A 21,962-nucleotide genomic window follows, 5' to 3' on the forward strand; every position below is an offset into this window, starting at 1 on the left:
CATGTTGCAAGGAGGGACCAGTCCTTGGAGAGGGATGTCATGCTTGGGAGGGTTGAGGGACAGTGTAAGAGAGGAAGACCATCAAAGAAATGGACTGATTCAGTGACTGGGGTAATAGGGAGAGGTGTGTCAGAGACAATAAGATTGGCACAGGATAGAGCAGGGTTTAGGGCTGTTGTACATAGGGTCGCTATGAGTTGTACGTGACTCAATGGCACATAACAACAAACAACAACAACAACTTTGATCAAAAGCTCCTGGGGTCAGGCAGGCACCAGCTGAAGAGAAGGCTGTACTCCGTTTATTAGTTTGAAGGGGTGACTGTGGTTCACCTTCCTGTGGGATTTCAAGCTCACTAAGGCCTGAACCTTGAGTTTCAAAGACATCTCTTAGAAATTCTTATTTTTAATAGGAGGTTCTTCAAGATTTCAAGCATTGGCAAAAGCCCCACAATAATGATAAACCCCCCCCAACCAGCACCCCCCAAAACACTTTGTATGCCCATCAAAAGCCAAATGCAGGCTGGATCTAGTGCTGGGCCACCATTTACAACCCCTGATAGAAGGTGCACAAACAGCACTAACATTCTACTATTCCCTTTCGTCCTTGAGGAAGAATGCTCACTGGTGGCTGGCCCAGTCCATCACGTCTGACCTCACTTTACAATCCAGGCTGCTCTTTGTCAGGAGTGAAATGAGAGGCACTAGGGTTTGGACCTTGTGAGAGGGGTGGAGAGTCTGAGGGCTGAGTGTCACCCACCAGCTGCAGCGTGGGCGCTGCAGGTCTGCATGGAATTGTGTTCTTTGTGGAACTCCCATACCTAGCTGAATGCCCAGTCAACTACACAATCAAGACTCACGCTCCATACTTTTGTGGAGAAAATCAAGGCTCTGGGAACATGCTAGCTCCTAACAACCCAAGGTGACAATTGGGCACAGGTTTCCAGATGCAAACCCAAATGTGCTCTGTTGATGCTATGTGCCATCCAGTTACCTGTGACTTTTAACCAAGCCAAAACCCAAACCTGTAGCCATTGATTCCAACTCATAGTGACCCCATGTAACAAAGTAGAAGAGTCTATCACGTTTTTTTGACTGTGATCATTGAAGAAGATCACCAGGTCTTCCTTCTGCAGTTCAAACCACCACGCTCTAGCTAAAAGCAAACTGTGCCACTAGGGACCTTAAAGGGACATGCACAAAGGCTGGTTAAAAATTATCTGGTTATGAGATGGGACGTGGGGGCTGTGCTCTCAGTAACAGGAACCTTGGTGTTAGGTCTGGAAAAAAAAACACCAAACAAACAAATAAACCAAAAAAAACCCCCAAAACAAACAGCCACCATATAGATACAGGAATATATTGGCAGAACCAACCAGTCAAGGATGTGGGTTTAAATATGCAGAGTCTAGAAAAGGCATATGTTCATTGAGGAAAGCCAGAGAGAAGGGAGACACTTGAACTCTTATTTTTTAAATACATCCTTATTTCAGTGTTATAGAAAATGTATGCATTATGAAGTTAAAGATAAAAATCACTAGTAAATCATTATTGCTCTTTTTAAAAGATGTAGCTGTAACATTTTCTGTTCTGATTTACCTTTCTTTACCTTCCTCTGGGATCTTGATGGGAACTAAGCTTATGAAGTGGTGGGTAGGAGCTGCTTACCCGCGGTCCTGGGGTTCCATCCATGCCTCGGAGGCCAGGATCCCCCTGTGGAGACATGTGGTTGCAGCTTCCTGAAAAGTTGAAGGCCCCCCCACTCTGCCCTCCTCTTTCCCAAAAGGGTGTGTATTAGATGGAGCCCTAGCCGGCTTGTTTACAACAATGACACCCACCATGTCTGGAGGCTGAGCAGGTGGGAGGTCTCAGTGACCCTTTCCTCTGACCTACATTATATGCAGAGGGGACAGGGGGATCCACCTTTGTCAGGTCTCTCAAGTGCGTGAGCCACAGAGCTGGGTGACTGGAGACCTTCTCTCTCACCCAGATTCACTGCCACCTGCCCCCATACCAGTTGTGTTTGGATGTGCAAGGAGACTGGCCTCATCCAGACCTCCCACTTAAAGGGGCCAAGTAGGGCTCCCCTGCAGGTACCGAGCAGCCCAGTATATGTCACCTTTGCTCCTGGGGTGCCATCCACACCGTTCTCTCCTGGGGGGCCCATGCTCCCTGGTTCACCCTGTAACAGAAGCATTCCCTTGAGAAGGGGTATGAGGGGCAAGTGGGGGCTTCTAGGACCTCTCCAGTGGGCTTCTGGTGGGGATGTCAGGGTTTTCCAAGGCCAGCATGCTCAGGACACAGCCACCACCTTCCAGTTTGGGTCTTGGCGCAGAATTGGGGTGGCCCAGGGTCCTATTCTAGATGTAGGTTGGCCAGGTTTTGGCGGTTATTGTGGGGGTGCAGGGGAGCAAGGACAATATCCAAGTTCTAATTTGGGGACAGAGAGTGGGGTCACTGGAGATAGAACCCAGGAGGACCTGAGCGTGTGGGACGGGTGAGTGGCCTGGATGTGGGCTAAGTCCTTGGGGAGTGAGCTGGCCCAGGCCCTCCACTACCTCTGCCGGGCCTGCCCTGGGCGCCATCCAGAGAGTAGCTTTCCCAGACAGATGGGCCCCGGGAGGTAGGATGCAAGGGCTCAGCGAGGAAGGGCATGCACTTACCTTGGGCCCTGGGGGTCCAGGAGGCCCTGGCTGGCTTGATGGCCCATCATCACCCTAGAAAGAGAACAGCTGAGGCCACAGCTCTGGACCAGGGACACTCCTGAGATTGGATGTCCCTGGTAAGGCTTTCCCCAAACACTTCTTAGAAAAGCGAAGGGTGTGGAGCAAGGAGTGTAGGTTGCATGGGATCTCACCCCGAACAAAGCTGCTTTTCCCCTCTGTAACTTCTCCAACCAAGCACCGTGTTTTTCTTATCAAAAACCTTCTGTGGCTGCTCACTGCCCTCACCCCTCCACCAGGCATTCAGGCACTTGATGACCAGTCCGACATGACACCCCTTACATCCCAGTCTCTCTACCCGTTCTCCCTCCATTGCAGGTCAGGCCTTGCAGTAACTCAGTGTCCCTTGCTCTGTAAATGGACCAGGCTGTGTTATATCTCTGTACCCATGAACATGCTGCTACTTCTACCTGTGCTGTTCCTTCCCCCAATCCACCGACTCCTGTCCCCTACTCTGGGGGACCTTCCTGGACCCTGGTGGCCAGCCGTTCTCCCTCTCCTCTGGACTCCCCAGCACCCCAGCGCCTATCACTCTGGGCTGGGCTGGTTCTTCCTTGGCCTCCTTGCCCACCTAGGGCAGGGATGGGACCCGAGCCATCCCAGTCCTTTGTCCCTTGTCCTCATCAGTCCAGGCCCAGCCTCAGCAGGTGCTTACTGAAGGAATGGATGGACAGGTGAGGGAGAGAATGAATTCATTTTGAGAGTGACCCCTGAAGTTGTCAGGCAACAATATCTCTACTTGGATAGAGCTGGTACTTGAGTCAGAGGAGGCTAATGGAGAAAAGATACTGTGTGCAGTATGTACGCAGTGCATTTCTGGAAATACGTGCTGGGCAGAGCATCAAGGATAGTTGCATGGAGGGACTGCTTCTGCCGGTGGCCTGCGAAGATCTCCAAGGGGAGGGGGTAGTTGTTATGGGACTTGAAGGAGAAGGGTTGGCCATGGGAAAAGTGGGGGAGATGACTCCCGTCCAGTGGTCCTTGACCTTGAACTAACATCAGCAACACCTACAGACCCCACCCTCTGGCATCCGATTTAGCAGAGTTGGGTGGGCCTGGACATTCACACAGCTCCCAGGGGACACGGTGCTGCTGGTCTGGAGACCACCTTTTGAGAACCACTGTCCCTGGCTCTGATGTAGGAACTAGTTTGGTGTGTCTGAAGATGGCAAAAAAGAAGTAAATGAGTGAATGATTTTCTGTCCAATTCTGCCCTTTCTCTGATAGCCTCAAGACAGAGCTGCAGCCCTGGAACACACTCAGCCCACAGTGAGCCTTAGCAAAGTAAAGGGAGTTTTCCCTATAGTGCACTTCAGACTCACCGCTTCTCCTACGCCCACCCTTCTCCACCACCCCACCACTTCCTGCCACCCAGCCAAGTAGCTTCTCCTCAGTCCCCTCACCTTCTTTCCAGGAATGCCGGGCTCACCCTGAGGGGACACAATGGGGTGCAAAAGAGAGGTGAGTCATGGGAGTATGGTGTGGGACCCAGGTTCCCTGCTCCTCTGGCAGAAGCTCCACAACCAGGGTGGCTCTGAGACCCCCTGGACTCCTCGGAGAGTACTAAATTCCACTCCTAAGTCAGAATGACCCCGGGTAAGTCACTTTCTGTCTTAATCAGGTGCTGTTACAGAGATAATGCATCGAATGACCTGGTCTGGGGATGGAGCTCTTTCCCTCTTCCCTCTTCCTCAGCCCAGGGCCTCTGGTCCCTCCACACAGGCTCCCCTTCCACTCCCGTAGGGCTGCCCCAGGGGCGAGGATAGGAGAGAGCCAACATCTGGAGAAGGCTTTAAAAGTTGACATGTTTTGAAAACTATGACGAGTGAAATAAGCCAGACACAAAAGGACACATTGTGTGATCCCACTTACGTGAAATGTCGTGAAAATGCAAATGTATAACAACTAAAATTTATAGGGGGTTACCAAGGACTGAGGGAGGGTGGAGAATGAGGAGTTATTGCTTCAGGAGTATTGATTTTCTATCTGGAATGATGGAAAAGTTTTGGAAATAGTGATGATGGTTGCAAGTGTGAATATGATGCCACTAACACATAAAGTAATTAAAAATGGCAAATTTTATTTTCTAGGGAGCTCTGGTGGCCTAGTGTTAAGGAGCTGCGCTGCAATCCTGAAGGCATACGGTGGGAGAAGGATGGGCAATCTCCTCCCATATGATTACTGCTTCTGAAAACCCGTTGGAGGGTCAGCTATGGGTCATTTCTGACTCAATGGTACGCAAAACCAACAACAATGTGTTTGACTATTCCATCCTCACAACCTGGTACAAAGGAAGTGTTGTGAGTTTTTTTTTTTTTTATGCCCCCATTTAACAGGTGAGCAAATCGAGGCCTTAGTGAGATGGATGAACTGATCCAAAGGTCACAGTTGATGGTAGACCTGGGACTGGAACGAAGCTGCTGCCTCAGTGGTGGTGAGGTAGCTCCCTCTATCCCATGCCAGACCTGGGGAGGAAGGAGGTCAGGGAATGAGGAATACCCACCTTGGGTCCTGGAGGTCCTTTTGGGCCCTAGAACAAGAGAAGAGAAGAGAAGAGAAGATTAGAGAAGAGGTGATGGATATTCTATTCAAGGAGCTTTATGGTTTATTTTTATTATGATTCTAATTTGATTTTTAAAAATGGAGCTCTGCTGGCATAGACCTAGAGAGTTGCGCTGTTAACCCAAAGGTCATGCCTCTTTAATGGTTCAAATCCATCAGTGACTTGAGAGATTTATAGCTTCAGAATCTCACTGGAGGGTCAGCTATGAGTTCAGTCTGACTGATGCGTAATGAGTTTCCTAGAATTTGATAAAAGGGGAAACCAAATCCCAGGGAGGCTGAGACGAGGTTGTTTCTGTGACTGGGGTCGTGTGGCCAGCTCCAGGACTCACTCCTACACTGGGAAGCTTCTGACTTAGTTCTGAAGCAGGGAAGAGTGAACTACAGAAGTGTGGGGCTATTTGATCCTGCCAGGGCTGGCACTTCGCTCACCCACCTCTCCACAACTTACAACAGGCAGAAATAGGGTGGGGGCCTACACAAACACACACCCTCTCCTGCGTGAGTGCATGGGGGCAAAAGACTTTAATATCTGGGAAACACAAGGTGCCCCCCTGAGCTCCCGAGATGCTCTGGATACTCACCATCTCTCCTTCTTGCCCTTTGGGACCCTGGGGAGACACAAGATGTTAGTGCTGAGGGGATGCAGGGATTTCACATTCGCCACCCAGATAATGATCCTGACTCTTCTGGGGATCTCTATACAGAATCACACTTCCTTCTCACCAAATCCCCAAAGGCAGACATTGTATTACCATCTCCATTTCACAAGTGGGAAAGTTGTGGCTAAGAGTTTTTGGAGGGAATGGATGAGCAGTTGTCCTGAGATGGGCCCCCTGGTGGTAATTTGGAGGAATGCTGGCTCTGGGTTGGATGGGAAGGACAGGTTGACTCACATAATGGGTTACAGAAAGGGGTGCCTGGAAGAGTCTGGGCTACAGGGTTTGGATTAAAAATATGGGAGAAAAATTAATGTTGAAAAACTGGTGTTAGAGAGATGAGTCTGAAAGAAAGAGACAGAGACCAAGAATACAGTTGGTAAAGATCTGAAGAGAAAAGACCCACGTGTGGAACTCAGGCAGGGATGGAATTGAAATTGCAACTAAGGTCAGGGTTAGGTTCTCTTGAGAAGTTGAGGGTAGCATCAGAGTCCAGAGGGGTCAGGATTGTGTTTGGAAAGTTGCATGAATTAGGGATATGGACCAGGATTTGAGACTGAGTTTGGGGTCAAAGTCTTAGTTGGGGTTGTAGTTAGGGTTAGATCTAAATTGGGGATATGGTTAGTACAATTTTTAAAGTTTGGCTAGGTTAAGGGTCTGGGTAGGGAGAACCAGTTTAGTGGTAAGGAATTGCACTGCCCACCAAAAGGCACATAGCTCAAGTTCACCAGTTGCTTGATGGGACAAAAATGGGCAATCTCTTCCTGTGCGATTTACTGCCTCTGAAAACCTGCTGGAGGGTCAGCTATGGGTAGGTTCTGACTTGACAGTATTCAACAACCAGGATCAGGGTTGGGGTTAGGTTTAGGATTGGGCTGGAGTCAGGGGTAGGAGTGGGATTGGATTTAGGGCTGATGGCTCTTGGGAGAATGTCTGAGGTTTTGATAGGTGCAGGACCAGGTCCTGGGTGGTCCAATTCCATATTCTTTCTTACCTCTGGGCCTTGTGATCCTTTGGGGCCATCTTTCCCAGTGTCACCAGGAGGACCCCGGGCTCCTGGAGGTCCAGGTGGCCCAGGGGGTCCAGCAGATCCATCTTGCCCTTGGTCTCCCTAGAAGACATGCGGCATGGTAGGACTTTGAGAGTAAGGGGAAGCAGCTCCAGCTTCTGAAGACAAGCTTCCTTAGATGGACAGACCTAATATTTTCTGTAGACTTTCTTATTGAGTCTCTGGCCACTTGTTGTGGCCATATCAAGGGGATGTTCACTATATCTTGGTGTATGAGGCTAATAGGACTTTTCCCACTCTAGGAAAAGTGCCAGATTTCCAGCTTGCTGGTTCCAGAAGCCCCAGCTGCCATACATTAGATGCAGGAGAAAGCACATGTGTCTAGCCAGCGCCATCTTTCCAGAAAGAGGATTATACCCCGCCCGAAAGACCACCCTTGCTGGTCAGCTCCTGTGCTCTCAGGTGTCTATCCCCAAATGAAAACCTAGGTTCTCACAAAAACCTCACTTTGCAAATACTTCCTAAAAACAGTTTTGTTCATAATAGCTAAAAGCTGGAAGCGGCCTACACATCCTTGACCAAGTGAACAGTTAAATGTACTGTGGCGTGTCCACACCATGCAATATATTCAGTAGTAAAAAGGGACACACTATTGATACACACGGCAACATGGATGGATCTCAAAAGAAGCTGATCTCAAAGCTGTAGTCTCATCATGCCATTTTATGTAACATTCTTGAAATAGTCAATTTGTAGAGGTGTTAGTGGCTGCAGGAGGGATCTTTGGGATGGAACTGCTCTATGTCTTGACTGTGGGGTGGTTACACCATGAATCCACATATGCGATAAAGGTGCTTAGAACTAAACACACACATGCACATACATATATACATGAGTGCATGAAGAACGAGTGAAATCAAGGCAAGGGTGGTGAACCGTCCCAGTGTCAATTTTACTGGTTGTGAGGTTTGTACTACAGCGATTTTCCCATTTGGGGGGAAATGGGTGACAAGTACGTAAGGTGTTATTTTTTACAATTGCTTGTGAATCTAATAATTATATGAAAATATAAAGTAAAAAAAAAAAAAAGAAAGTAGCAGTGGCTTACACGATCTCTGTCATGCAGCTCCAGGCCCCCAACTCTCAGACCCTTGTTAGGACCAGGTCAGACCTCAGGCAGCCAGAGCCCTCACCTCACTGAGGGACCCACTCTCTCTGACTCAAGGCTGCCTCTCCAATGGATTTTTGGGAGGCTGTAAATGGCACAGGAGGTGATTGCCCATCTTTCTCCTGCAGAGCTGCCAGTGGATTCGAACCTCTAGAGGGGTCACCTTTGTTTTAGCAGCACAGCTCCCTACAGACTCTGCCACAAGAGCTGCCAGTGTAACTGGCTCCTCACTGCTGCTCCTGCAGCACCTGCCCGCACTGATGCCGCTGAGGGCACCGGGCACGCTGGGCCTCAGCATTCCCAGGCCCGCACCTTCTCTTCAAGAAGTCCACATGGGCCCCATCCTCACCATTGCCGTCAGAGGCTGGGCAAGGTCTTCCTGGCGATTTTCTTGCTCAGCCTCTGAGATGACCTGTGGGCGCCTTACAGCCCCATTTTACAGCTCAAGGGCCCGGGATGCAGAGAGAATAATCATTTCTCCAGGGCTGTACAGCTCACAGGAGTTTCTAGGTGGTACAGACGGGCCATTAACCTAAGGTTTTAGGGTTTGAACTCACCAGGCAGTGCCCTGGAAGAAAGGCTGGTGATCTGCTTCCGCAACGATTATATTAATGAAAACTGGGTGAAGCAAAGCTCTGCTCTGACATACACGGTGCCAAAATTGACCCAAGGAGAAAGGCAGGGCTCTTTTCTGGCCACCAAAGTTAGTGACCTTTTTCAGATTCATTCATAACAAGCTTTAGTGACTCAGTGATCAAGTGCTTACTGCTAACTGAAAGGTTGATGGTTTGGACCCACTGGCTGCTCTACAGAACAATATTGTAGCAGCTTTGCTTCTGAAAGATTTCTAGCCTCGGGTACTCTACGGGGCCCTTATGCTCTGTTTTTTGTTTTGGCTCCTATGAGACAGCATCAGCAGGACGGCAGTGGATGGTTTGATTTTTTCAACCCTCTAGTACATAGCACCTGTAAACCAATGGATTTCTTTTCTCAACTTAAAAAAAAAAATCAACCAAAGCTCTAAACATTAACTGTAATATCTCCTGATAACCCTGGCTTCTGTCTAAAATAGCCAGGGTTCTGACCAAAAAAACTAGAATTCAATCTTGGTCACAAGGGAGGGGGTAAGGTGGTAGAATTCCCTCTTCATTTTGTGAATTATCAGGAGTCGTTGAAGAGTTATTTGAAGATCTCCCTGCAACGTTCCCACCCAATATCACTGGCCCTTCCATAGTTCACAGGCTTCAGGCTGAGAATGGCCACCCCCGGACTTTACATGTAAAGGCAGGAAATGGGTGGAAACACTTAGAGGTCTTAGGAGAAGTTCCTTCCTCTGAGTTACTGGAAAAGGAGGCCACTGGCTGCTTTGTCCTCCCTCTGGGTGAGGACGCCTGAGGTCTACCCTGGGGCAAAGGGGTGATTAGGAGGGGCACAGCACGCAAGCAGACCACACACGCCATGAGGCCAGTCTACCTTGAGGATTCGGAGATTGTATGCATGATGGTCTCTATTTATAAATCCTGGATGGAGCCGTGGGAAAACCATCTGGTCAGGCAAACAGGTTGTGTGGTCAGAAAGGCAGGGGTGGAATTTAGAAAGCCACAGATTATTTCTGGAGGCAAATAATCCAGCTCAGGGGATCCAGTTTGGTGATTGTTTGATCTACAAAGTGTTTGTGACGCTCCTACCCCAGGGTTAGAATACCCTTGTTCACACCGGGCAGGGCAGCTCCTGTGTCTTGGAATGTTTCTCCTGGATGCTTCCTTGAGATAACGTGCTGAGAGACGCCCATAGAGAATGGGGAGCCAGGTGTGAGCTCTCCTCAGCAGAGCTCACAGCTAACAACTGGCTGGGGGAGGATGCTGTCACTCCAGGGGCCAGTGGGCTGGACTTCTGGTGACTCCAGCCCACTTCCCATTTGCCTACAGTCACGTAAGATATGCCGGCCAGCCCAGAGGGTCAAAGGGGAGCATGACCTATCATTGCCTAAACTGCTACACCCTTGGAGGGTTGCTTCACAGGTAACTGGAAGATTGGGACCACAGAGAAGCTGTCAGGGAAGAGGGAAAGGATTCATGCTCCTCGTGAACCCTGGGCCCTGGGACTTTAGGCCTACTGAGAATCCTTGTCTGAGAAATGAACTTGGAATTTTATTCACTGGGAAGTAGGCAAAAATTTTCCTCAGCTGTAACAAGAATGAGTCAAGGTGCCCTTTCTTTGCTACCCGGGCAAATCTTTTTTGTGGCCCTGGCCCACCCTGCAACCCAAGGCTCATCATAGAGCACATCTATTTGCAGGGGCTCCTGTGCGGCCCCACTGTGACACAGGCTCAGTCCTAATGCTAAAGAATCCAGGTTCAGAGAGGGGCACAGGTTTGTCTGGGCTATGAAGCCATTAAGTCACAGATGGGACAGGCACCCAGCCCAGGCTCTGCACCATAGCCTTGTTCCCTAGTTGTGTCTTCCTTGGAACGTAGGCTGTTTCAGGCAAACATCATCTCTAGGGGCCCAAGTGGTTCTCTCAACACTCCACCCCATTCCAGTCTTCCACCATTCAAACTCCTCTGGGTTAAGAGTTCCACCTTCCTAACCTTCCTAAGACCTGGAAGGATGCCATGCTCTGGTGACTTTGCAGCAAATCCCACTGCTTGACCTCTGCAGTCCTGTGTGCACATGATGGGGACTTCAAAACCAGGTCCACTTAAAAGTGACCTTCTGCTGAGGTCCACTGTGCTGGCCCACCCTGGAGCTCCCTCCCAGCTGAGGCCTCCATTCTGCACCAGTCCTCCTTTGAGAGAACCCCAGACTCAGCCAGGGCACTTCTGCCCCTGGGCTGGAGATCAGGACCTCCCAGTGCCACCCGAGAGCAGCAGGGGCTGAGAAGAACCCTAGTCTGCTGTTTCACGTTGGAGGCTCACTTATATAATTGCACGAATATTTGGGCTAGCAGCTGTTACCCCATTTCTTGGTGGAAAGTAGGGTGGCCTCACACATGATTTTCCCAAGATTCAGAAGAAATTCTAACATGTCGTACTACAACAAAGAACACATTTGGGGTGAAGGGGACACCTTCAGTTCTTACCCTCGGGCCAAAGTCTCCTGGTGCACCCTGGGAACAGAAAGTAGAGGTCTGTCACCACGTGATTATTTATTACATGCACTGAGGATCGGTTGCTAGTGCTTCACACACATGGTCTCACTTAGTTCTAACAAAAACAACAGGTCAGCCCTGCCCTACTTTGAACTCCATTTTACAATGGGGAAACTCAAGCTCAGAGAAGTTAAGTGACCTGCCCAATGTCACACATCCAGAAGACTCAGGGCTTGAAGCCAAGTGCTTTATCTATTGCCAGCTCTTAGTCACTACTGGTCCCAGATATGGTCACAGATATGGACACAAGCTCCCACTGTGTCCTTTCTGAATTCCTGAGCCTCAGGACACTGAGGCTGACCAGTGTCTTGAACCAGGAAGCTTAGATCATGTGTTAGGCATCAACGGATATGAAGACCAAGATTCTCTTTGGTTCCAATGACCTTCAGCGTTTCATGACCAGGGGTTTCAGCCAGGACCACTAAGAAGGTCTTCATTCTATGAGCACCTGCACAAAGGGCCCAGGTGATGTAGTATATGCGGGGTTGTGTTTCTAAGCAAAGGCTATGAACCTTTGGGGGTTCGAATCTACCAGCCCCTGTCCAGAAGGAAGATAGGCAGTCTCCTCCCATTAAGATTTACAACAACGGAAACGTGACGGAGGGCCACTGTGAGTCGGAATCGACTTGGTGGCAGTGAATGTTTGCCCAAGAATGTTCTTCTACAAAGAGGACTCAAGCCAGCCCCTCATGGAACCTCCACTGTGGCTGTGTGAGGCTTGTTTTAATGTAAAGATGGGGAAACTGAGGCCCGTGAAGGTGAGGCAATAGCCTGAGGCCACATTGTTGGCAGTAAGGGCCAGAGGGCAGACCTGAGACTCTGAACACTAAATGTGGTGTGCTGGGACCCTGCCTAACTTACCCACCCAGGCCATATCCCAAAAGGCTTTCCCACCCACAATCCTCCTCGTCCCGTTTCCAAATCTGAGACCTTGCTTGGAAGTGCCCGGATGACCTGCTGCACCAAGCGCAGCTTCAGTTCGTGGGAATGAGTGTCCCTCCCTCCTGACCTCCCTGTGGGACACACAGGTCTTTTTTCTTTCTTGATTTTTCTGGGATTGTTAACTGTCCAAGCCTTCCAGAGGGCTGTCCGTGACACTGAGTGACGAATGTCACAAGGGTCTTCAAAGATCTAAATGGCAGCTGTCTGCCATCTCTTACCCTAAGGTGCTCTCCTCACAAAGAACACTGTTCTCTCTCATGGTAAATCCTCTAGGCTCTCCTGGTGCCCAGTCCATAACTGATTCTTTGGAAACTTATCATTCAAACAGACTATGCCTTTTGAGTTTTATCACACGCCAGTGGCAGGAGAACTCAGATTCTAGGTACTTTATAATCAGATGAACACATATAACCATTTTAGAGGTAATGTCACAATTAGTGGGGTCACAATTAGTTTCATTTTACAGACCAGGAAACTGAGGCTTTAAAAGGGAATGCGGCTTGCCCAAGGTGGACCTGAAGGCAGTTGCTGACATCTTTCGTTAGCTGACTGCACCTGGACAGGCTCCACCATCCCTTACCTTTTCCCCTTTAAGGCCTGGAAGTCCCTGGAGAAGGAAGATGGAGAAAACACAGGTATTAGTAAGGGGGATGAGGCAGGTTCCCCTGGCAGCTCCCCCAAGGTTTGGAGGGCAGAAGGGCCTAGAAAGCTGAGCAGAGCTGTGTCTACTAGGAAAGTTACACACAAGCCTAGAAGGCCCAGAGGCAAGTCCACAGCCCAGTTCCTTGCACTAGTGAGACAGGGAACCTGGGGAGTCCCCAACAAGGACACCCTGGCATCATCTCAGCAAGGGAAGAGGCATTTTCTCAGTTATCACACATTCTAGTTAGTCACTCTTCCTCCGACAGTAGCCGCCTCCTACTCTTATGTATATGTTCCACGAGCCCACACATGAGTTCTGGGTGAGTGGACTGAGCTTCTGTCTGGAGGCTCGTTCCTTCTACTAGGGCAGCAGCCCCTTGGAGACGGTGTGTGTGTGTGTGCGTGTGTGTGTGTGTGTGTGTGTAGGGGGAGTGGTCACATGGTGGCTACAGTCACTCTGGCTATAGGGAAATGTATGTCTCTCATTCTAACCTTGTGCTCTCGGTTTTGGGACGAAGGTCGGGCTCTGGTGTTGGGGCAGATTGGCTTGGGGCTGACAGCATGGGGGATGATCTGCTTGCTGATCTTTCCAAAATTATCTACTTCTCTAGCCAGTAATTTATCTGCTCAATCGCTCATTAAACAACTCAACTGTCCAGGTAACCAGTCCTTTATGCGCTTCCTTTAATGATTCATACATCATCAATCACTACTCCAATCATTTATCAATTAGCTCATTTCTTCACTCACTTGTCTACCTAACCACCATCCACCCCTCTCTTTTGTGTATTCAGTTGTCTGTATAATTATTAATCCTTTATTTGTTCATTCACCTGTCTTTATACTTATCAACCTTCCTGCCTGTTCATCCATCCATCCATCCATCCATCCATCCATCCATCCTCTATCTGCTCATCTATCTGTATACCCATCCACATCTGTCCATCCATCCATCCAGCCATCCTTTGAACCACCCATTCATGTATCGATCAATCCATTTATCGACCAATCCATGCATGTTCAATTACTCAGCTCTGCTTATTCCTTCCCAGTTGTAAAACAGGTTTGGAAGCAGGAGTGGCATCCACTTCCTAAACCACATGCCTCTGGAAGCTATGAACTTGGAGAGATGGTGATAGTTATGGAAAGCCATTAGGTCTTTTGTTCATAGAGTCGCTATGAGTCGTGCTCGACCTGTGCAATCAACAACAGACAACAACATGTCTTATTCAATCTACTGAGCATGCTTGTGGACCAAAGGCTCGTGGTGCAGGTGTTGGGAAGTCTCTAGCCTAGCACCTACCATTCACATCTCAAGCATGTTCTGAGAGACTCTCCCCATGGGGCTTGCTGGGAGGGATTCTTGATTTCTGAGGTTTGACTAGATTCCAGGGACCCCGTTGCCACTGTCCTTTATGAGCCCCACAACATCCCTTTGAACAAGGCCTGCTTCACAGGTGAAGAGCCTCAGGGTTAGGAGTTGAGTGGTCTGCCCCAGCCATGCAGTCAGGAAGTAGTGGAACTAGATTTGAACTCAGATTTGTCTGCAGAGGCCCCTTCCCGCTGGCGCCATGTGGTCCCTTCCCTGATAGTGGCTGTCCCATCCTAGAACACCCCAGAATCACTTACAGGTTTGCCATCCAGACCTAAAGGCCCCTGGAAAGGAGAGAGAGAGAGAGCAAAGGTCACATGTGGAGCAGCATTTTCTCAACATTTAATGACATAGATGCTTTTGTGTTGACAGATAAATAAGGTCTGGTTTGAGTCAAGGGTTCTGCCTGTGTTTCATGTGGGCTCAGATGGGGGGACATCTGTGTATTGTTTGCCTCCCAGAATCCCCTCCTCTGACAACAAAGCTCGTTCTTCTCTGGAGACCACCTCCCATCTCAGCCCACGAGTGTAGGTGAGGTTGACCCACCTGGGGCTCCAGGGCGGGCACAGGACCAGGCTCCCTGCACTGGCCAGCTGCCGGCTCAGGGCTCTGTGTGTGTCCCACTGAGCCTGGGACTTCCAGTGTGCTGCTTCAGGGGAATGGGTCCCTGGAGCTTGGGGGGCCATGGCATGATTTGAGAAGGAGTTAGCAGAGAGGAAAGCAAAGCTAAGCCAGCCGAGAGAAAGGCAGGGCCTTTAGCCCCAGGTGGGAACTATCTCTGCTTCCCTTGGACTGGAGCTAATACAAGTCTTCCTTTAAAGCCACTTGAACTGATCTCTTCTCGCTGGTAGCTGGGGAGCTCTGAGGACACATACCTCTTCAGTTCTCTGCATTGCTGCACTTTTTGCAGGGACAGAGAAGTCACATAACACAAGGGCATCTCAGGGACTGCTGGAGAGTCCCTGACCACTGACCAGGGTCCCTCATGGGCACACCTTCATTTTCTCATCCATAAGTTCATCTCACAAAGCTTTCTGAGTCCCACCTCGTGGAGAATGCAATGGGCGATCCTGCTGGCTAGGCCTCTCTGGTTTCTGTCAACCCACCTCTTGTTCTGTTACCTTCCCCTCACTTGCACACACCTTATTCTGGCCCCCAGAAAACACTCCAGGCAGCCCAGTCTAAGAGTTTGTACACCCAGCTCATCTGCAGGCACCCCTTCCTGTCTTTGGGCACCTTCAAGGCATTACACCCTCGTTCATTGCTTCCTCATTCCCCAGAATCAGGCCATCTGTTCTTGTGCCCAGTACATATTCTAATGTTTTCACAAGTAACACAGTATATCGGAACTTGCAGTGCACAAAAGTCTTCACCACTGGGGGTCATATAAAGGGTCTGATTGGTGCCCCTGGGACTCCAGAGCGTGGTGCACTGAGCCAAAGCAGAGATCTGGAGCCAGGAAGAGTCTGAACGCAAACACAGTGATGCTGGGAAGGTGAGCTAGTGGCTGTAAGGGGTCTGCTGGCTCACAGCAAAGAGTATGCATGTCCAGATTTGGGGCTGGCAAAGATTAGGGAGCTGCCTTGAGAAAGCAACAGTGGACAAATACTGCCTAATGCCACTATTATAAAACAGCACTGACATGGGGGTCGGGGGAAACTAAGAGAAGAGGGGATAAATAATGAACACTGCATTGGGACACATGAAGGAAAGAAGTGTTTAAAAGGAATATGTAATTATGCATTGTTTGTATGACAACAGTGCATGATATGAGGTGCATAGCAAAGTGGACTGGGTGGGGGAGAAATTATGCAACAATGAATGAATTTTTTTTAAAATTAAACTGGGAGTAGGAAGGAAAATGCACAATGAATAAATGAAAATAATCCAACTTTTCTTTATAATCATAATAAAAAAATGAAGAAGAAAGCAATAGTAGGAGATTTGGACAGAAAAGCAGTGTGTGTGCATGTGTATATGTATGCATGCGTGCAAACACATTTCAGACTGAGGGAAGAGTCCAGGGTAAGGCCAGTGAGCAGAAGTGCAGTTAGTCCACACATCTCTTGCTATCTCCCCATCCCAGCCCATTCTCTCTCCCCCTCAGCTTTCACGGGACATGGACTGTCCTCACACACTGTGACTCCAGTGGCCCAGTGCTGGCACCTTCACAACCAGGGCCGGCCTCTGGCATCCAGCCACCCTGTGCTGCTGTCCTTCTCCACGCCGACTCCTTTCCCACACCTACTTGTGTTGGTCCCTCTGTTTGCAGGGCCCTTTCCTTGTATGGGAAGCTGGTGAAGCCCTGGAGACAGCCTGTCCTGCAGCTGGTCTCTCCTTTCAAGGCTCCAGATGCCAGGTCAGGTGGTAAACTGCCAGTGCCCTTGACTTGAACCAAACAGAGCCTTTAATCTACCAAATATCCAGACTACATGTGAATGGCTATTGATGGTGGTGGTGGGGGTGGGCTCCAGGCCAGGGCCTGACTGCAGGGAATTAAGGGATTCTGAAAAGCAGTCTTGAGGGCTTCCAGCCAGCAGCCTTGTATTTGTCTGGAGGCCTGATTGTTAGATAATAGCCTTAAGGTCAGGTGAGTGATCTGAGAGGAAGAGTGAGGCTGTTTCAGCAGGTCATCCCCCAATATGAGTGTCTCGGTCCTGGCCACAAATCCTGGTGCTCGTCCCATCGTTTGAGGGACCTATCACAGCTTCTAGACCATTTACCATCTCAACTGTCATGACTCATACAAGCCCAGTGACATTTTGGGTCTTCTCTGGGGACTCTCTGTGGTACCTGCACTTAGGATTTAATCACTATAGTGAGCCTGTAAGTAAGGCGTTATTCCCATTTTACAGGGAGAGAAACTGAGGCTGGAAGAGAGAGAGTTTACCTAGGGCCACGTAGCTGAAACAGGCCTGGCAGTCCTCCAGGCTCTTTGCATTTTAACAGCGGTCATCGCTTCTGTGTAGAAGCATCTCTAGTCCAATCTTCCACCTCAATTCTGCCCCCCTCCCATGACTGTTCACTGTCCTTCCTGCTTCTCACAGTCACTGCCCACAGACTGCACCCCTCAGCAGGCAAAGCACATAGGCCTCTGTGCCCCTGCATGTCTGGCCCTGCATGTGTGGCAAACTCATGGAACTGAACCAAGAGGCAGTTGTAGATGTCATCCTATATAGAAACCTGCACAGACCAAATACAGATATACTGCAAACCATGAAAGAAACTAAAGTACAACTTAATGAAGAATAAGTCTTTTCCTCTTTAATTGAGATTTCCCCCCCCCCCCATTTTATTGGTTTTTGTGCATGTACCGTCAAATCAGATCTGACTGGTACAGGAGGAAATTATCCCTCCTTCTCCGGCAGAGCATCTGGTGGACTTGAACCGTGTACCTTTGGGATTGCAGTACAGCTTCTTGTCACTAGGCCACCAGAGCTGCCCACCTCTTGATGTACAAGAAGGGGGCCACAGTGGGGCTAGCAGGGACTGGAAATGAGAGCTGGCTTCAGACCCTGGACAGCCTAATACATTAAAGGTGACTGTGCTAAAGTCCAGGGCACAAAGGCCAAGTTCAGGGGAGTCAGCCCTAACCTTGAAACCACAGAGGGAGAAGAATCCCCAGGACTGTCCACCACTAAGTCCTGGCTCCTGTCTGTCCTGGCAGTGGTCCTGGGAGCAGGCCTGGCCGGTGAAGGAGCTGAGCCACTGGGCTCATGCAAGGGCTGGAATGCGTGTGTTCTCTGCCCATGCTCGGGAGCTGAGGTGATGGATGGAGGCCTGGGACACCTGGGTTAGCACCTCACAGGCCTTGCCTTTCTCTAGAACTTTCTGATGCCTGTCTCCATCACTGGGCAGACCCTTCCAGAATAGGCTCTTTGGACTCTCTCTCACTCTGACCCTGTGTCAGAGATGGAGTGGTGCTGGGTCAGACACTTGCTGAGCCAGGCAGTCAGTCTCTCTGAGTCCTAGCATGTTCCTCAGTAAAACAGAGAAAGAAGCCTACCAGGTACCCATCCCAACCCTGTATCATCTCCTCAGAGCACAGATCTGTAGTGTCTGTTCTCGGGGCTGGACACCTGCTGGGTTCTGGCCGAGGTTAGGGGTGTCAGCATGGTTGATGCAAAGCCTTCAGTGCCCTAGATAATGTGCTTTTCAAATTTATCTGCTGCAGAAGGAAGTCAGGATGTTCCTTCGGCCATAGCCCCTGAGGGCCCAGTGCTGACGGCTGTTCCTGAAAAGTGTGCTGACCGCCAGGCCCTGGCTGCGCCTTCCCGAGAGTGACCTCGCCTCTGCCCGCTCTGAGCTCGCCTCTGGTGGCTCATTTATGGGATAATCTTGGTCTCGAGACCTCTTTCTGGTGTGTGAAATGTCCCACCCCCGGTACAGAAAAAATTTTTGGCAGGCCACAGCATTGGAAATAGTCTTTATCAATATTGTGATTCAAATACATCAGTTTTTCTGTCTTCTTGGGATCACAAGGCTCCCAGGACTTTTAAAAAGACAAGCAAATGTCTTAGCTTTCAAATGATGGCAAAGGATGCCGTGTGAGCAGCATTCTTGGGAATGTCCACAGCTGAGCTGAAGGCAAGGTCATTTCCATTTCTGGGGATTCCACGCTCAAGCCACGTGCAGATCCACGAGTGGATCCCATCGACAGCACAGAAAACCCAGTGCAGATATTTGCAGGCAGCCTGTTCAGGAGCAGTTCTAATATCCATTCCTTTGTATGGGCTAGTTGGTTGGGCTGTTAATCCCCCTTTTTTTTTTAAAGTTTTTAATTTTAATTGTGATTTTAACAAATGTTTACAGAAAAGTTGGATTTTTTTTACTCATTCATTGTTACACTTTTTCCTCCTTCTCCCTCCCTTCCCCCACTCACAGTTCACTTTCTTTCTTTTTTTTAAAATATTCATTCATTGTGACCCAATTTCCTTCCTCCCTTTTTGCTTGACATACTAAGTATCTCTAAGTGGGGGTTTCACACAATGATGTCTTGCAGGGGGTTTGCCCAGGAAAAAGAACTCTATGATCAAGTAAGTTTGAACAACACTAAGTCAAACTATGCAAAATAAGTGGGTTTCTTTCCTGTAGAACTTGTCGGATGGAGCCTTCACTAAACTCTGTGGCTCTCGAAGGCTCATTTGACTCTACAGTTAAATGCTGAGCTAATTGTTAAAAGCACTGTTGTTTCCTCAAGTTGCTATAATTAAGTACCACACACAAGGTGACATAAGACAACAGGAATCTATTGTGCTGGACACCAGAAGGCCAAAATCAGAGTGCTGAAAGCTCTAGGGAAGAAAGAATTTCCGTCTCTTGCAGGTTCTTTTGGCCAAAGGCATGTAGAAGCATCACTCCCATCTCTGTCTCCATCTTTACATGGTTGCTTTTCTTGCGTCTCTGTTTTCTCTTCCTTTTTTTTTTAAAGGACAGCCTTAAGATCCACCCTATCCTAGAACATCTAGTCATGCTCCTATGAAACCTTACCTAAACCAAGCAGCTGTTGTCTGGACAGAACAGGAAACACTGAGTGGGTTAAAGTCAGGAAAGGTGTGCGTCAGTGAGGTGTCCTTTCTGCATACCTATTCAGTCATTCAAGAGGAAATCATTCAAGAGGCTGGACTTTAAGAAGAAGAATGTGGCATCAGGATAGGAGGAAGACTCAGATTCATCAACAACCTGTGTTACGCAGATGACAAGATCCAGCTTGTTGAAAAACAGGACTTGAGATGCTTGCTGCAGAAGAATAAAGACTACAGTCTTCAACATGGATTGTAGCTCAACATTAAGAAGACAAAAGTTCTCACGACCGGGCCACTAGGCAACATCATGATAGATGGAGAAAATATTGAAATTGTCAATGAATTAATCTTGCTTACATCTACAATTAACACCCTTGAAACTAGTAGTCAAGAAATCAAAAGATGTATTGCGTTGGGAAAGTTGGCTGTAAAGGAACTCTTCAAAGTATTGAAGAGCAATGATGTCAGTTTGAAGACTAAGGTGCTCCTGATCCAGACCATGGTCTTTTCAATCACCTGGTATGCATCTGAGAGCTGGACAATGAGTAAGATTGACAGAAGAAAAATTGATGTCTTTGAGTCGTGGTGTTGAAGAGTAGGGAATATCCCGTGGACTGCCGAAAGAATAAATAGATACATTTGGAGTTGGTGAAGCCAGAGTGCTGTTTAGAGGCAAAGATGGCAAAGCTTCGACTCCCATATTTTGGGCTATTCCTTGGAAAGGGACATCATGCTTGAAAGATGGAGGTTGGAGAAAGAGAGGAAGAATCTCAATGAGATGGAATGACACAGTGACTAAGGCAATGGGCTCAAGTGTGTCAGAGATGGTGAGGACGGAACAGGATAGGACAGAGCTAAGATCTGTTGTTCATAAGATGTTGTGAGTTTACCACAACAAGATAAAGGTAAATAATCCAATAGAAAAATGGGCACAGGATATGAACAGACACTTCACCAAAGAAGACATTCAGATGGCCAACAAGCACATGAAGAAATGTTCACAATCCCTAGCTCTAAGAGAGATGCAAATCAAAACAACTATGGGTTATCCTCTCACCCAAGTCAGAATAGCAAGCAACAAATGCTGGCAGATTGTGGAGAAACTGGAAGCCTTATTCCCTGTTGGTGGGAGTGTAAAATGCTGCAACCACTGTGGAAGGCAGTATGGTGCTTTCTCAAAAAGTTGCAAATAGAGATACCATTTGACCCAGCAATTCCACTACTGGGAATATACCCCAAAGAGACCATAAGTGACATCCAAGTAGATATATGCACACCCATGTTTATTGCAGCTTTGTTCACAATAGCAAGGAGTTGGAAACAACCTAAGTGCCCATCAACAAACGAATGGATAGAGAAGCTGTGGTATATTCACACAATGGAATACTACGCTGCATTGAAAAACAAGGAACTCATGCAATATTATTCAAAATGGGTGACCCCGGAGGACATTATGCTGAGTGAGGTATCTCAGTCACAAAAGGACAAATACTGCATGGTGCCACTGTTGTAAAACAGGACTGACCTCGGGGTTGGAAGGAGACTGAAAAGGATGGGTTCACTAATGTATACTGCAATGAAACAGATGAGGGAAAAACTGTTTAAGAGGGAAAATTATTAGGTATTTTTGTCATGATAGGAGTCCAGAGTGAAGGCTGCGTAGTGGTGTGGATCTGTGGAGCAGAATTGTAAAACAATGAAAGAATTTTTCTTTTACTTTTCCAAGAGGGTAGTGTACTGGAGGAAGCGTTGGGAGGGGAGAAAAGTGCAACAATGAATGAATGAATGGAAATCCAAAGTCTTTGTAAATTTTCACTGAAATTAATAATATTCGTTGTTGTTGTTATGTGCCGTCGAGTCGTTTGCGACTCATAGCGACCCTATGTACAACAGCCCTAAACCCCGCTCTATCCTGTGCCAATTGCATTGTCTCTGACACACCCATCCCAATTACCCCAGTCACTGAATCAATCCATCTCATAGAGGATCTTCCCCTCTCGCGCTGTCCCTCCACCCTCCTAAGCATGATCTCCCTCTCCAAGGACCTGTCCCTCCTTGCAACGTGCCCAAAGTATGTCAGATGAAGTCCCAGAATCCTTGCCTCCAAGGAGTTGCTTGGTTTAACCCTCTCCAGGATGAATATGTTTGTTTTCTTGGCAGTCCATGGTACATTCAATACTCTTCTCCAGCACCACAGCTCAAAGGCGTCAA

At 48.5% G+C, this 21,962-nt stretch overlaps 1 protein-coding gene across 1 annotated transcript in view; it reads right to left on the reverse strand.

The window, feature by feature from the left end:
* COL23A1 (collagen, type XXIII, alpha 1) overlaps positions 1 to 21,962 on the reverse strand; it is a 522,679-nt gene that overhangs the window by 14,736 nt on the left and 485,981 nt on the right. Inside the window, exons 6-15 of the mRNA XM_006884439.1 lie at positions 14,484 to 14,510; positions 12,793 to 12,819; positions 11,202 to 11,228; positions 6,938 to 7,054; positions 5,869 to 5,895; positions 5,226 to 5,252; positions 4,126 to 4,152; positions 2,663 to 2,716; positions 2,119 to 2,181; positions 1,668 to 1,712 (exon numbers count right to left, since the gene is read on the reverse strand). Of these exons, the coding sequence (XP_006884501.1) occupies positions 1,668 to 1,712; positions 2,119 to 2,181; positions 2,663 to 2,716; positions 4,126 to 4,152; positions 5,226 to 5,252; positions 5,869 to 5,895; positions 6,938 to 7,054; positions 11,202 to 11,228; positions 12,793 to 12,819; positions 14,484 to 14,510 (441 nt within the window). The remainder of the gene's footprint in view (positions 1 to 1,667; positions 1,713 to 2,118; positions 2,182 to 2,662; positions 2,717 to 4,125; positions 4,153 to 5,225; positions 5,253 to 5,868; positions 5,896 to 6,937; positions 7,055 to 11,201; positions 11,229 to 12,792; positions 12,820 to 14,483; positions 14,511 to 21,962) is intronic.

Source organism: Elephantulus edwardii, unplaced genomic scaffold (assembly GCF_000299155.1).
Source record: "Elephantulus edwardii isolate Elephantulus edwardi_28Jun2011 unplaced genomic scaffold, EleEdw1.0 scaffold00033, whole genome shotgun sequence".
Lineage (NCBI taxonomy): Eukaryota > Metazoa > Chordata > Mammalia > Macroscelidea > Macroscelididae > Elephantulus > Elephantulus edwardii.